General features: G+C 39.2%; 1 protein-coding gene across 1 annotated transcript in view; it reads left to right on the top strand.

Moving 5' to 3' along the window:
- Positions 1-15,948, top strand: part of dcc (DCC netrin 1 receptor) — a 246,414-nt gene that overhangs the window by 129,860 nt on the left and 100,606 nt on the right. Inside the window, exon 13 of the mRNA XM_026172224.1 lies at positions 14,699-14,840. Coding sequence (XP_026028009.1) covers positions 14,699-14,840 — 142 coding nt within the window. The remainder of the gene's footprint in view (positions 1-14,698; positions 14,841-15,948) is intronic.

The raw sequence follows: 15,948 nt of genomic DNA, 5'->3' as shown, positions 1-15,948 counted from the left end.
ATATTTTAACTCTGTCGTATTTCCACAAGAAACTGGAAATAATCAGTAAAAATCTTAAGATTCGGGAACATTTAAAAACAAAAGAAGCTGTCATGTACAGTCAACGAGAAATATTTACTGTATTTAAACTGAGCCAAATCAATGGCCGTGATAACCTTTACATCTTTGTACTAAAGGACAGATTTATATCTTTGTATTAATGCTTCAGGTGATACTTGATTGACTCATCAGAGACCTGTTCTACTAAATCAGCCTGCAGCTATAACTGTGTTAATGTTAGAAATATGAAATGTGATCAAAAACTTCTGAGAATAAGTTAAAAATCCAAACCTTTCTCACATTAAAATATGGCTGATATCTCATTCATGATCATTTCCCCATTACATCTGGACTGTTTTCAGCACAGCTGCTGCTTTTAAATTTCTCACTGGAAGTTCTCTTACTTCCTTTGTCCCTGTGCCTCTATGATCGGTGCTGGGTCTCCTCCAGTGATCCTTCAGCTTAATTTTCAATTTTCAAGAAGTGGACAAAGTTGCAGGGAATCAAACATAGAAAGGGTACCAGGTGGTAAGCAAAGATTGCGACGCACTGCTTTCAGGTTTAGAAACTGTGGACTCCTCAACTGAGAACTGCTAAAAAACTGCTTGGTCTTGCGGCTGGGTCACACATTGTGCAAATAGCACTGCAACCTCCTTACGACTAGGAAAGATTTGGAGACTGATTGCAAAAAGCTGCAAGGGAGGCCCGTTGTGTCCGAACAGCTTTGCATATAATTAGTGTGTAATTTCTAACCAAAGGCAGATTGCGAACACGTTTCACTCAGTCTGCGTCAGTCTACTGATGAATGACTTGACTCAGCTGTTTGCCTTCTGAGTATATTTGTACATAGAAGCAAGGTGTTATTTTGCAATTAAATTGCCACCTTTCAGCAACTACATGACTCTTCTTCTTTCTAGAGGAATTTCTGCTTCAGATATGTGAGGTTCTGTCTAGAATATAAATACTTAATATGGCAAGTACTCTGTGTATGGAGAAGACTTGCAACAGATGGAAGCAGATTTGTAATTTTTATAGATTTATCAGATTGTACATGAATGCCAGTACATAATGCAATAAAACTGACTTGACAATAGTAACTCACTGCAAGTGGTTGCAGTCTTATTTTTGTCATACCATGATCCCCAACAGCTGGTTTTGCTAGTGAGACTGTGGCATTAGCAAGAGACCCAGCACTGAATTACTACTGGATATCCTAACCAAGAAATCCCAGTTGATTCTATCTCATAAGTTTGTGGTTATGGTGAAAGTTGTGAACATATGAGTTAAGTAGTTGAAAAAGGAATTCAAGGGAGCAACCTATCAGCTCCCCGTGGTCTGGACATGTCTGAGAAAATGACCTTGAAGGATTGACTGTCCACATTAGAGTAAGGCTTGTTTGTTTCATGTGCCTGAAACTCACACCTCAAATGTCTGATTAAGTTCAATTCTGATATCAGAAGCAAAAGTGTCAGAAGTTTAATAGTTATTCCTAACAAAAGAGTCCTTTTTATAGCAAATAATGGCTTAACTGAAATTTCTAAAGCAGACAGACAAAAGAATCAGAAGATCAAGCTTTGCTCTCTGGGAAAGAGAAAAAGCACGTTCGCCACAGATACAGATTTTAATAAATAGAGAAAAATTCACAAAGACTTCATTCAGCTTGTATTCTAGAATTGTAGTTCAGAAATGCCAGCAAGTGGATGATGGAAAAAAGCTTTTCTTGTCTAAGTGACCAAGATCCTTACATTCTTACTTTTTGGTGGTAACAAAAGTAAGAATGTAAGCAGATGGATACAAGAGAGAGAATCATACTCATTCTAGTAAATCCCTGAACATTTTACTTTTCTATTTAAGTTCTTAACTGTGCCATCCATGAATGGCAGCATAGTGGTGGAATAATTGGCACCAAAACCTCATAGAAAAAAGTTCCTGCGTTCATATCCGCTGGCTGGTTGGGGCCTTTCTGCAGGTTCTCCTAGTATCTGCAGCACTTGGTCCTGCTGCTTACTCCCACAGTCCAAAGATGATTGGAGTTGATTGGTTAATCCATATAGAGCGGTTTTATGTGGAGTGGCTCTATGTGTGAATGTGAACAGTCTTGTGTTAGCCCTGTGATATTCTGATAAAATGTCCATTGTGTACCTCTGCTATTGTGCTATGGCAGTTAGGATAGGCGCCAGCACCCCAACCTCCACCTTCATCCCCCCACAACGGTGGCCCTAGCTGGAACTAAGTTAGCAGCAGCACATGTAGCATGAAAAGACTGAAACCCACACAGTTGTTATTACATTAATACCCTGAGATTAGGTTTCAGTTAGATGTCTGTGATTGGTTTATCTGAAAAAATTGATTATTATTTCAATGAAGTTCCCCCCCAAAGACAGCTATTGTACCAATATGTCACTGAAGAAAACAATGCCTTCTGTGTTTTCATGCAATCCCAGACTCTTTAGATCATCCCTCTGCTGGGATCACACCATCTGTTGTAGTTGTCTTTGTTTCAAAAGATACTTCTTTATGAGTCAGATGGCTCCCTGATGACACTGCGTGATAGAAGCGAAACAACAGTGCTTAAAGCTTTTGCACAGTTCTCTATATATTATGAATGGCAGAGCCTCCTCGTGGTGTCTCTATTTCTGTTTTTTTAACCTTTCTTTTAGTCAACTTTAGCAACGTTTGGCCCTTGTCAGAGCAGCTGGGTTTCAGGCACAATTCAAAATTGCTTTTAAACCTTAAATCTGGAGGTCTGTAATGGAAAATCACAGCAGTTCCTTTTTTGGCCGTAACAAGTATAAAAGTTCTCCTTCAAACTGAAATACAAAAGACCATGTAGAACGACTCAGTTAATTAAAATAATTTACATATCAGACCTCGTCTCAAACTTAGCTCTTGACTGTTGTTGCCAGGGGAAAATATCCTTCGGGGCCTTCGATGCAGCGGTTTAATTGAATTTTGTTTTTGACATCGTGACATCATACAGTTTGGAGTTATTTCAGGAACGTTTTGATGTGTGAAGTACTGCTGACCGTGACCTTTTCTTTACAAAGAAGCTCCGATTTTAAAACTTTCCACCATTTTGAATTTAGACACACACTGACTTAAATTCATTTCCTGGTGACAAAACTCAACCCTCACCCTACCCGTACACTAGATCCTCACTATTAAATGCAGATATCACTCATTGTCAGTGTTGGGTAAGTTACTTTAAAATAGTAACTTAGTTACATTACTAGTTACTTCTCTCAAAAGTAACTCAGTTACTTCAAGTTACTCGTTACTTTCAAAGTAACTAGTTACTAGGGAAAGTAACTTTGGTTTTACTCAGAATTCTCTTGTTAGTGTGTTGCTTCCATAACTTTGCCAGTCTTCTAGCTTGCTTACTTGCCACAAGTGCACTGTGCCACCTACCAATAGAAAGGAAAAGATAATGTGCATATTTCCACGAGAGAGGTTTACAGCTGTGGCTCCAGCAAACATCAGCTGATATTAGAAATTAATATTAAATAAATTCTAACAATAGCTGATCAAGCTTAAACGCGCTACTGTTGTTTAGCGCGACATCGGTTGGTTTCCTCTTTCGGAGCAAAGTGAGCGATAAACAAACAAGAGAGAAAAGCCGATCAGCTGATCATTGATCAGTTTTCATGATTGAAGCAGAAACGGGAGAGGGAGGGGGAGAGGATGAGAGAAGAAGAGGCAGCTGTGCAGCGTAAAGACACAGAATAACTCCAGCTTTGTGCCTTTTCCATTGTAGCTGAATTACGGGACAAAATGTTCCTTTTCACCTCAATAAGAAACGTTTAATATTTTCTCTGAATACCAGACCGGACGGTTGGCAACTCTAATAACTTATGAACAAAATAAAGTTCAACATCATTAACTTCATAGCACCCACCCAGCTCTATAGAAACTCCGTCATGCTAGCTAGCATGCAGTACGGAAAAAGTCAGAATAACGAAAATAAACTCCACCTAAACTTGGTTCATATCTGACCCAGATAGACTGCAGGTCATAACTTCTTACCTGAAGTTCAGTTCACACTTGGACCGGCGGCCGCCTCGGGTCTCTTTTCCTTCTGCGTCCCTTTTCCTTCATCCACCTGCTGGCCTCCACCACTTGCTAATGTTACTGAATCTGTGGAAGCTCCGCGATAGCCACCACACGAAGTAACGAGTAACGACCCTATCTAAATCCCAGTAACGACTAACGCGTTCCTGATTTTGTCATAATAACTAGTTACCGTGCTCGTTACCACAATAATAACGTAGTTACTGTAACGCGTTACTTAATAACGTGTTAGTCCCAACACTGCTCATTGTGTCAACAGAAATATGTCCCCACAGCTTCTGTACAAATACAATCTCACACACATTTTTTCCCCATTGCCATTGTATTATATTTAAGTTTTATTCACAAAGACAACTTTAATCAATCATCCAGAAGGTAAAAAGACAAATTTTAGTTATGGTTTTATTGATTTATTGAAAAACCTTTATCTGATCATTTACTTGTTTAGCTTTGATTCTTTCTTCCAGTCACAAGCTGCTGTTAACTGTACGTTAGAAAAAAGTACTAACAGCACTAACAGCAGGCAGTTGAACAATTTAACATATATTCATGTTTTTCTTTGGTGGACACAAAGACAAGTAGGACTGTAGATCTTTAATTTCACATCATTAATTTAGAAGTGTTCTGTAGCACATTTTAAATAACCTCAGTTGGCCAAAGTGCTCTACAGCTACAAAATGTCAATTATACATAAGAGTCACTAAATCAACAGTAAATATACACTTAAAAGTCAGTCATGAAATAGAACAAAGCATTTGCATAATAAAAGCCTAAAAACTGACGGATATAATTATGCAGTCTTGTTGTGTTTAAACTAGTGGATCTGTGTTACAATGTAGTTATTAATGAGCCACCATGACCAAAAGTCCTGCATTGATTGAACTAATCTGATCAACATTCATCACCAGGTTGGGTTTTGCTCATTAGGAATCCTCCTCACCTCGTAGGACAGTTGTGATGAATAACAAAACAATAAACTGGATTCAGGTTACATAATTGAAGACATGAAACTATGAGGACACAGGACCCTCCCTGGTCCAATCAGAGTGGGACTGTTTAGCAGTCTGATATTATCCTGATGCAGAGCTTCAGGAGATGTTACAATGATGGTGATTTGGAGGGAAGGATGCACAGAACCTGATGAATGACAGCAAACTGATAATTATGCTTTTCGCTTTGTTTCTGAGGGTCTAATCATCCTGTTACCACGATGACTCCACACAAAACTCAACGATTGGAGATGAGTAACAACACCGGCGAGTGTCAGGCAGTGGGTGTCTGGGAACACCTGGTATAAAGAATCAGGCTGGATGAACAATTTCTTATAATGTGTATGATGGTTTCCACTCACTCCAAATACATGCTTGTTAGGTTGTTTGGTGATTCTGCATCGACTGTGTGAATGCGATTGTGTATGATTGTCTCTGTCACTCTGTGTCACCTGCCCTGTGAGAGACTGTGTCCAGTTCAGTGGGAAATCCTCCCGCGTCCTGCTCCCAGATAAAGAAAACTTACAAATGAATAAAACTAAATAGGCTTTTAAATAATCTTTACCAGTGAAAAACAGAGGGACAGTACCTGTTTTATATGAATATCCTCTTTACAGATAAGTTTACATCTATAGAAAATGTAAGTACATATAATCCTCGCTCTAAACTCAATTCCACACACTTTTTTTTACTCTTGGATCTGTGTGATATCATAGGGAGGGGATATGTTCACATTTCATGTTAGGAAGAAAAACGCCCTGTCCACAAAACAAAACTCTTTTTCATGAGGGACAGCCAACAAGCAGAAAGTTAGCTTTAAAGAAGGAGCCGCTTTAAGAGCTTGTTTCATACAGGATGAATTGTGGGCCTGCGCAGACGCCCAGTATTAGATAAATGAGATTTTTTAAACTGTGAATCACGCAGAGCTACTCTAGCAGAGCCCAACAGGATAAACAGGATAGGTCCTTTCTATTAATATTCTCTATATGCAAGTGACCAACTCCTCATACATACACACATATATCAAGTGTATTTTTGGTATAAACCCTAACAGCTGTTAGTTTTCAGAACACACACACAGAACAGTGCAGCATGGCATTGCATGTTTTGTTGCCGACCAAATAGAGACATTTTGCCCTCCGTGTGATTGCTCTTTTTACCCAGAGGGCATTTAAACACATGCGTGCACACACACACACCTACAGACACACACACTGGCACACAGTCAGTGTGATTGCAGCTCTCACCCAGAGGACATAAACAAACAATCACAGATTGAATTCAGGGAGTGTTTACCCACCTGGTCCTTTGTGTGTGTGTGTGTGTGTGTGTGTGTGTGTGTGTGTGTGTGTGTGTGTGTGTGTGTGTGTGTGTGTGTGTGTGTGTGGAGGTCACAGGGCGGATGAGCTATTCTGTATGCCGTGTTCACACTGCAGCTCAGCATATAGAAAGAGAGGAGAAGCCCACTGAATTAATTCCAGGTTCACTTGAACATTTTGTTGTTCTTCAAAGCTTTTTCATACATCGATCGCACAAATTGCTCAGCAGCACAAACAGTCGAAGTACAGCTCCAAATACAATAACACCAACTGTACCCATAAATTAAATGGACCATGTCCTGAATCAGCAGGACTGGAGTTTCTAAATACCTGCTCTGGTTTACAGAGCCAGAGAAGATACAGGAGGTTTGTAAGAGGAAGTGATCATCATCTAAAGTGAAAGAATCGAATACGGCATTAGTTTAGCCAGATGACGAAGCCAAGCTCAGCTATAATCCCAGAAGATCAGCTGATATCAACAGCAACAGATACTGCCAAGTATAAATGACTGCAGATGGAAATATTGGTCTTCTGTGAGCTGTAGTGGTCCTGACTGAACTACAATTTTAGCACTAGTTTGTTTTTTGCATCTCCTCATTCACCTCATTCACTGTCTGCCTCACTGACAGGATGTGGACAGACAAGGGATGATCAGTCATGTCATGGTTCTCAGCAGCCCAAAGCGAAGCTTTAAATGCTGCCAGCAAGGGGTCCACTGAGTGGTCGAGTTCATGAGGGCTTGAAATAGTTTGGATAGGAATTGGGACTTTGCCACTGTGAATCTCACCTGACTTTTCATCTTTCATCTTTCCATCAAGTTTGTTAACCACTTGTTCATTTCAGGCTTGTGGAGGGCTGAAGCCTGTCTCAGCAGTGAGAGACAGGGGACAGGTTGTCAGTCCATCTCAGGGCCAACACAGAGACACAGACAACAATTTCCTCTCACATTTACATCACACTTTTTAAACTCTTTACCCCTTGAAAGCTGACTAGGAGTAACCCTCAAGGCTTTTTTCTCAATCTAGTAGTTTCTGTCATATTTCATATTTTTCTAGAGCATGTGACTGGGTGCATGTCAGACATTAGTGAGGGTGGTCTCTGTCTAAGCAACTGCTTTTCTAAAAACCTGGAAACTATTTTAATGGTTGTCATCAAACAGTTGATGTATACTCAGGTGTCAAAACTCGGACAAAATGGACAAGATGTGCAAAATGTGTCTAACAAAATGTTAGATGGTGACCAGATGGAAGAATCTCTGATGGAAGAGGAACCAGATGGAAGAGTCTCAAAGCAAGAAGGTTCTGGTTGGTTGGGAATTGTATGTCTGAAGTGTGCATGTACTTCCTGACCTTGTGTGTTTCTTCCTACAGTCCAAAGGCATACTTGTTAGCTTAACAGATGATTCTAAATTGATGTGGGTGACAGTGTTTGGTTGTCAGTCTCTTTGTCTTGGCTCTATAATGGGCCAGTGTCCTCTTTAGAGTGCACCTCACCTGTTTCCCTGTGTCAGGTGGGGCAGGCTCTTTGGGGGTCTTATGTTTCACAAGCAGTAAAGAAGATGGATAATATAGGACGCACTTGCATTAGTGTGATTTCATATAAACCTCTATTTCTTAAAAAAAAAAAAAACTTGATTAGCATAAAGTTTAAAAAGATGAGTACAGAGTGTTGAAACTTCCCTGCAAGGTCTCTAAATGGATGATGTAGATTAAAATATTTTGTTTTAAAAAAAAAAAAACTTTTTCAGTTTATTCTCTTTGCAGTTCTGCTGGTTTTCTGTTACTCAAAATGTGTTGTGGTTATTGTGTTTCCTCTTTGGTGGTGATGCTCATCCATCCACTTTCATTTTCATCCAAGTTGCCAGTGTAGCTGGACTCTCAGCAGCCCCAGTGTTAAGCAGAGTACTCCCTCGACTTGGATTGCCAGATGGGGCAGCTTGAATCAAGGGTTTGGCAATAAATGGCGGTTTTCAGAATATCCTGCCTGGTGTGAAGAGTCCCAACCGGTTTTAAACACTTTCCTGGTTCATCAGGGAACTTAATAAGTTTTGAAGCCTGTGTTGCACATAGAAGAATTTACGTGAAGTACGAGACACCAGAGCAGGGTTGGCATGTCTTTGGTTATCTTCATTAAATTTCTACAAGATGTGTGCGCCCCCACTGTGATTATCAGGGCTGTCTGATTATTATCTGTATTATTATCAGCGTTATCTTCAGCTTTCTGCGGGCCTCCGTGTATTTTTCCTGGTGTCCTCTGAGGGAAAATTAAAAGAGACGGAAGCGCTCTGCCTGTTTGAAGGTGGTGAATGAGGCCGTGCCTTCGCTCACCCTGCTGCTTTACAATGTCATCTACCTCTGAATATAAAGCAGCTGCAGGAGGGATTTCTGTTCCCGACATTTTCTGCTCCAGACTAGGATAAAATAGAATGAAATCATCCAGTGTTTCAATACAGCTGGAGGCCAATTCACCTCTAAAGAAAATACTTCTGATATGAGCTTAATTGTTCCATGGATCCCATTTAGTTCATTCAGTGACATTTAAGCCATGAAGCTCAATAAATGAATGGACACAGCACACTTTAATTGAGAGACATGATTTCTACCAAATATATTCAATGTACATCTGACATTAATACATGAGATGGTTTGTATTTAAGACTTTCTTTAACTGCGCAAATATGTAAAGAAAGGCAGCAGAAAATCAGGAAACTGTGTTATGGAGGTTTATGGGTCTCAGTACTTAAAATGTATTTAATAATAAGGTTGACATGGTTGTACAATTGCTTGAGTATACACTGCTGGTTTGATTTGTGAGGCAGTTCTTTCTAATGATTATGATTTTTGACATTTTTTGTAACTTTACACACTGCTTCTATAAGACTTGAGTCTGTTAAATAATGAACACGTAGTAGAAAATTGCTGGAAAGTGCCACAAGATGGTAAGTCCTCTCTATACTCTACACACAACTGCACAAATATGTCAGCAGATACTGGTATTTATATTGCCAAACTCTTTACAGTTTAATAGAGTCTTAGTTTTACAGGATTTCATGAGATTTTGTCCTTTTTAGTGGGAGATATTTGTTACCCCAAGTGTAGGAGTTTAACTATATCTGGATCTTATTTATGAAAAGTGAGAAGGTGGAGCGTGAGATGAACTGGCAGTTTTATGCAGTATCCATAGTAATGCTGGTGTTATAGCGGGCTATTTTGGGGAAGAATGAGCTGAGCAAGAAGGTTTTTGATTCACCAGTCGTTGTACATTCGCTCACCTATAGTCATGCACTCTGGTTGGTGACAGAAAGAATAAAGTTGTGAATACAAATGGTGAGAATGAGTTTTCTCTCTCGGGAGGCTGAGGTCAGTCTTGGAGATACGCTACCTCCTTTGCATTGAAAAGAGCCAGACGAGGTGGCTGGTGCAACTGATCAAGCCTCCTGGGTGTCTATTCTTGGAGATTCTATGGCTATGAAAATTGGAAGCAGAGCACAGAGCAAATGTACGGCTTGCCACAAGGATTCTGTACGTATATGGTTCAAAATGCCTTGGCATCCCTTAGGAGTGCCTGGAAAACATGGCTGTGGCAAAGGATGTTTGATACATGCGTGTTTATTCTCCTACCACCTGGATGGATGGATGGCTGTTTTAGAGGCATGTTTTCAGCACATACATAATGAAGAATGGGAATATTCAGTCTAAAAGCACACTGATGACAGTGTGCATCGATAAAACAAGAAAACATGAACTACTGTTTCAAACTGACACATTTTGTTAGATGTCATGAGAACCTGGTGTCCGACTATGGCCGAGCAGTTGAGAAGTGAGACTGGGGTTGTGCCTGTCTTTTTTCACCTTTGTGCTCCATTAATTTATCATCAAGACTTTCATTTTTAAAGTTCGACTGTAGCTTTTAAAGGCAACTGAGGGAGAACAGAGGAAAGATTTCTTTTGTTCGAGATTGCCACGATTTACTAGAACTTAGGTCACTCTGGTGACACACTGATGGAGATCCAGCTAGTGTGAATGAGACACAAGTGCAAGTTGTCAAAACGATATTTCCATGCAGCCAAAAGCAGTGCAGATGTTCATGAGATAATAATACTGAACATGAGGGAGTGTTTTAGATTTTTACAGGCAGAGTCAAGGAACATTATGATGTGCCTATTTAATAGCTTCAAATTTTTGGATACAGAAATTCTATCCATATGTTTTCTTTTCAGACGATGTGTCCATGTCAGTTCAGACAGTGTCTGCCATTGGTTGGTGAGCAAAACTGCAAAACTGTGTTCAGGTTCACTGCAGTGTCACTGGTGTCGTACCACATGTGAGTTCATCTGTCCACCCGAGTGACTGTGAAATCTGACCTTGGTTCCTTAGATTGTGCATTTGGATGAGCCTTAGTACCTTCAGTAGGACTTGATTGCATTTAAAGTTACGTTGAAAGTGGTATATTTAGTGAAAGAGCCTAAAATGAACAAAAGGAGCTGTTAAGGAGGAAGAGGAGCACTGCTCTCCAGATGGAGAGTCGGTATGCTAGCAGTATTGTCCTCCTTCACGGTTTCCCTCTTTTTGTTCCCATGGGAGTTGTTGCAACATGAATTTAACTTCTGAACTGTTTCCATGGAGACCTCACATCCAACTGTGTCCTGTCAAAGTGGCTAATTAGTTAATGAAGCACGTGGCGATGCCCGACCAGAGAGAGTGAGAGAGAGCGAGAAAGAGTGTGTATGGAGGAATCTGGCCGACTCTCACATATATTCAGTTTGTCCCTATCCCCAGCCCCCTCCATCCTTCTGCCTCTCCTCTCTTCCCCCTCCTCCCTCTCTTTCCTCTCATAATCAGTTCTGCTGTAATCAATTAGCTGGATGAGGAGCAGCAGAGGGAACAGGTGCAGCTAAATGTTAATGAATTCCTCTGCGGCCATCCTCACAGTAACACTGGCTGAATATTTAAACTGCTTTTTGGCCCAATGACTTCACCACAGCTGAAGCAGGGATCCACACACCATTGCTCTGTGTCTTTTTAAATATGTGTTAATACGGCAACATGTGAATGTGTGTTCACATGTTGGCATATGACAATCCATTTAGTTACCTTTTTTTTTTAAAGGGTGACAACAAAAGATGTTGGTTCTAGATTGGCTGAATAACAAACCAAAGACCCAAATACACAACACTATGAGAACTATTCAAAACTTTAACTTCAAGGACTGGTGACACACATGTGTCTGGTCATTTTAGGTGAGTGGAAAGCAACACGCACAGTCTTTAAAAAAGACCAAAAGTACTTATACTGGAAACTGGAAAGAATAATTAACTGGTCAGATGCAACACTGAGGTAAAACTGATTAAGACTCCAATTTTTACAAAATGAACATAAACTCAAAACAGAGCGTCCAGCATGTATTAAAAATGTCACATCACAAATCACATTTAATTCAATAATGTTTAAAAAGCACTTTGAGGTATGACTTCATGAACAACATGCACGAACCCTGTGCAGCACCACGGCCCAAGCCTGTTGGGTCCTAACGGAAAAGTTACATAACTCACTAAAGCTTCGCAGTGTTATTGAAGCACCTGGGCTCTGTAGTGTGGTCATCTAATCACATTATTTTATTGCCACCTAATTCAGCCAGTGTCTCAGTTAATACCCTTCTACACATCTAAATAAAAACTTCTCATATTAGGCATGCTATATCTACAATCTCTTTTGCAACACATGTCAGCCATTCACCAGAGTTTGTTGTTGTTGTACGACATCTGCAATGTAGTACACACCAAAGTGTAGGGATGTTTCCACTTCTTCATGAAGTTTCATGAAATTCAGCCAGGCACGTTTTGCATGATCAAGCTCATAATCAACAAATTCCAGTCTAACAATAAAGAGAAATAACATAAATACGTAACTAGAAGAAGATATAGTCTGGGGTTAGTACAGAATCTTTAGATTTCTAGATGTTTTAGACCCCTTAGTTTAAAGTTTTTCACTTTATTGTATGGTAGTTTTAATATTCAATGCATATAACTGAGGTTTGATCACATCTTGTATGCTTAATAAACTAAATGAACAAAGCAAAAACATGTTTTAATTTGGGATATTTTACATACGCATTTGTACTGAGGATAAATTATCTTTATAACTTTATACGCAAGCTAACCTTGCTAAACTACTAAGCAGTATATTTGCTGTGTCTGATCTCTACAGTAGGGGAATTTAATTAAAAGTCACATGACCTATAATTCTGACTGAGGGTAATGATGTCAAAAACAAGCCACGGGGGATTATTTTATCCAATACACATCATTTCCTCCTTCCGTAAAATTTCTAAATATCCTCCAGTTTATCAGTTTAAGTTGGGATTTCTGTTATTATCATTTACACCCACATGTATCAGGTGAACGTCTGAAAGAGATTCATATGATGAGAGAAAAAAGCAACGGAGACACAGAGAGGATTTTTCTATTCTAATTCATTAATCTTCATTCATTAATGTTCAGCCCACCTGACACACACACACACACATTTTGGGTCACACTGAGTATATCAGCAGGCTGGTTGATGGCAGCTGCCTCACAGAGCAGAGCACACTGGGGGCCAGGCAAACATCTGTTGTGTGTGAGCACGCGTGTGTGTGTCTGTTTGTGTGTGTCAGAGGTGGGTTGTTAACATGCAAATAAAGCAATTAAAATTCATGCGACACACACCCAAACACACAGATACACACTCACACACGTGCAAATTGAAATAGAAACACAACAGAAGCCAGATGAGCTTCTCTGTTGATTGCTGATCAGATTTGCATGCAGACCGTTTTCACACTCTCCTGCGATGAACACCAATACTTCCAGAAATTATGCTGTATTTATGTGTTTGTGATATATTTTGACAGCATGCAGTTGAAGTTCCACCCTCGGGATTATTTAATATTTTATTTGCCCATACATACAGAATAGAAAACACTTTGTAATTCCCAAATCCATGGAGCATATCACAACCATGATATCAATGTAAAGATCATACTGTCACGTCAACCTTGGTATGCCTCTAGATAATTAATACTCCATGTGAGCTGGTGAGGGTTGAAGCTGAAAAAATGAGTCTTTAATGTTCTTTTTTTAAATTCAGATTTTAAAAGTTAATTTGGACATGGACTATTAAACTGAAAGCCACATTATCGCTCTGATAATAGGTCTATAATTTTGGAACAAAATTTTATGTTGGTGGTTGGAAATGATTCTGAATTATTACCCAAAATTAAGAGATTTTAAATCTACATTAAATGACCCAAACTGCCCATAAAACCTGTAAATCAAACCACATAGAGACAAAAATACCACACCAGAAGCGAGCAAGAAAGACACAGAAAGTGCGATGTAAAAATAATTACAAACACATAATTTGGACTACACATTAACCCAAATCATTCAAAAAGAGTTGTAAAATGTCCAGAAACAGGTGAAAAAAGAGACAAACAGCAACTACCAATGAGCCCAACATGCTCACAAAGTGATGAATAGGGATTATAAAGAAATCTAAAAAGATACAGTGGGATGCAGGAGAATTTTAAAGAAACAGATAAAATACATACTACAAAATATATAACTATACTACCCAAATAACTGGAACAAATTCTGATGGGCCTTAGGATTCTAGATGCATTGCCAGGTTTTTGTAGCTCCATGGATTAGGGGAGTGGCTCACTTAGCATCAGTCACCAAAGCAATCAGTGTGTCTTGCGCTGTCTTGCCTCCTGCTCTTGTGGAGTTGTTTGGACTTGTTTGATTTATGTCATTTTCTTCTGTGTGATCTCCATATTTTGTCCTTCGAAATGAGTCAGGGTCATGACAATGGAAAACAACTGCAAAGGTGCACAAAGTTGCTTCAAAAAGACTCACAATGACCTCAAAGAAGTTCAAGACACAACAGAGAGACCCATAAAGAGAACCAATTAGATTCAGTTCAGTTTTATTTATAAAGCACCAAGGTGCTTTATATTGTAAGGTAAAGACCCTACGATAATAGAGAGAAACCATCAATGACCAGAAAAAAATCAAACGAATATTTTTGAATAAGTATTTGTCCACAGTGGGAAGAAAAAACTCTCTCTTTTAACAGGACGAAACCTTTGGTATAACCAGGGTCAGGACAACCACGCAAGACATTTGCAGGACAATAAGAATCGAAGTGAAACTGTATGAAGGACTATGAACTCTATGAACCTCATCACCAGTCAGATGATGTTTGGCACCTTTGTTTACTGTTTTCTATTTCTTTTTTCTAGAGCATCAAAGTATCCTGGCAGCCTCCTCCACGCAGTGCCCAGAATGGGATCATCACAGCTTACAAGATCAAATACAGGAAGACGGGCCGGCGTGGAGACCAGGAAGCCATCGAACCCAACAACTTCTGGTACCTGTTCACTGGTAAGTCTCTTCAAACTGGGATGTGATTTGATTTAGTCTGGAAAAGAGAAATGGTTAAAGATGTATCTGCTGTTGGCTTTATAAAACATCACTCAAGCAGGAGCATTTGTTGGGAAATTTAGCACAGAAGAAAGAGAAATATCTTGTTTTTTTTCATGCACACAGTACTTGTTAGTAGGATCAATTCAGTCTCATCAGGGGGCTGTTATCTCTCAGAGACTACAATATATCACCAGACTCATCCTTTTGTATTTGCCCTCATTTTCTCTCCCAAATAAATATTTTAAAGCTGCACTCTTTGTTCTTACAATGACTCTGTTTGTTTGGCCCAAACTACACAAAAACTGCTGTACAAATCTGCAAGACTGCAGCCAGATAGATATATATATATATATATATATATATATATATATATATATATATATATATATATATATATATATATACATATATACATATATGGGGATTTAATGAAAGCACAGAAGATTGTTTTCACTGAACGTGATGGGAGTCTGACAGTCGGCATGCGTAAATCTTCAAATAGAGACAAAGAAGACGTAGATCCTAAAGATATGTGTGTGTGCTTTAATATGTCTGTGGAACTGTCAATTTATTTCTTTACTTTGGTGAAAAACAGCTGCAAGTCTGGGTCTGTGTGTGTGATTGTGTGTCTGCATTCAAACTGCCACCAGCTATTATTTCAATTTGAGGTTTGCAGGATTTGAATGAAACTGATCTTCCTTTTCATTATTTTCCACTGATGGTTATCTTCATCTGTCTGTCTGCATCAGAATTCATTGCCCAGTGGCAGCTCTGCTTTTGTGTGTGTGCGTGTTTGGAATCTGATCCGCCTGCTGCAAGCCCGGCCGTCAGCAGTAATCACTCCTTTTTATTGTCTGATAATAAAAGACAAATTTAAATTAATAAAATTATTTCTTGAATAAAAAAAAAAAAAACTCAGCTTCTCAGAGGAGGTGAAAAGAACGGCACATTAAACAAACATACTTAACGCTAACATTAAAACTTAAATTTACTCCATTTATGTAATGACACGTATTACCTAAGCCCCAAATCCAACCATGCACTTTCTTAACTGCTTATCCCACAT

This window comes from Astatotilapia calliptera, chromosome 7 (genome assembly GCF_900246225.1).
Source record: "Astatotilapia calliptera chromosome 7, fAstCal1.2, whole genome shotgun sequence".
Taxonomy (NCBI): Eukaryota; Metazoa; Chordata; class Actinopteri; order Cichliformes; family Cichlidae; genus Astatotilapia; species Astatotilapia calliptera.
Note: the sequence above shows the minus strand (reverse complement) of the source record. Positions and strands in the feature narration are given on the sequence as shown.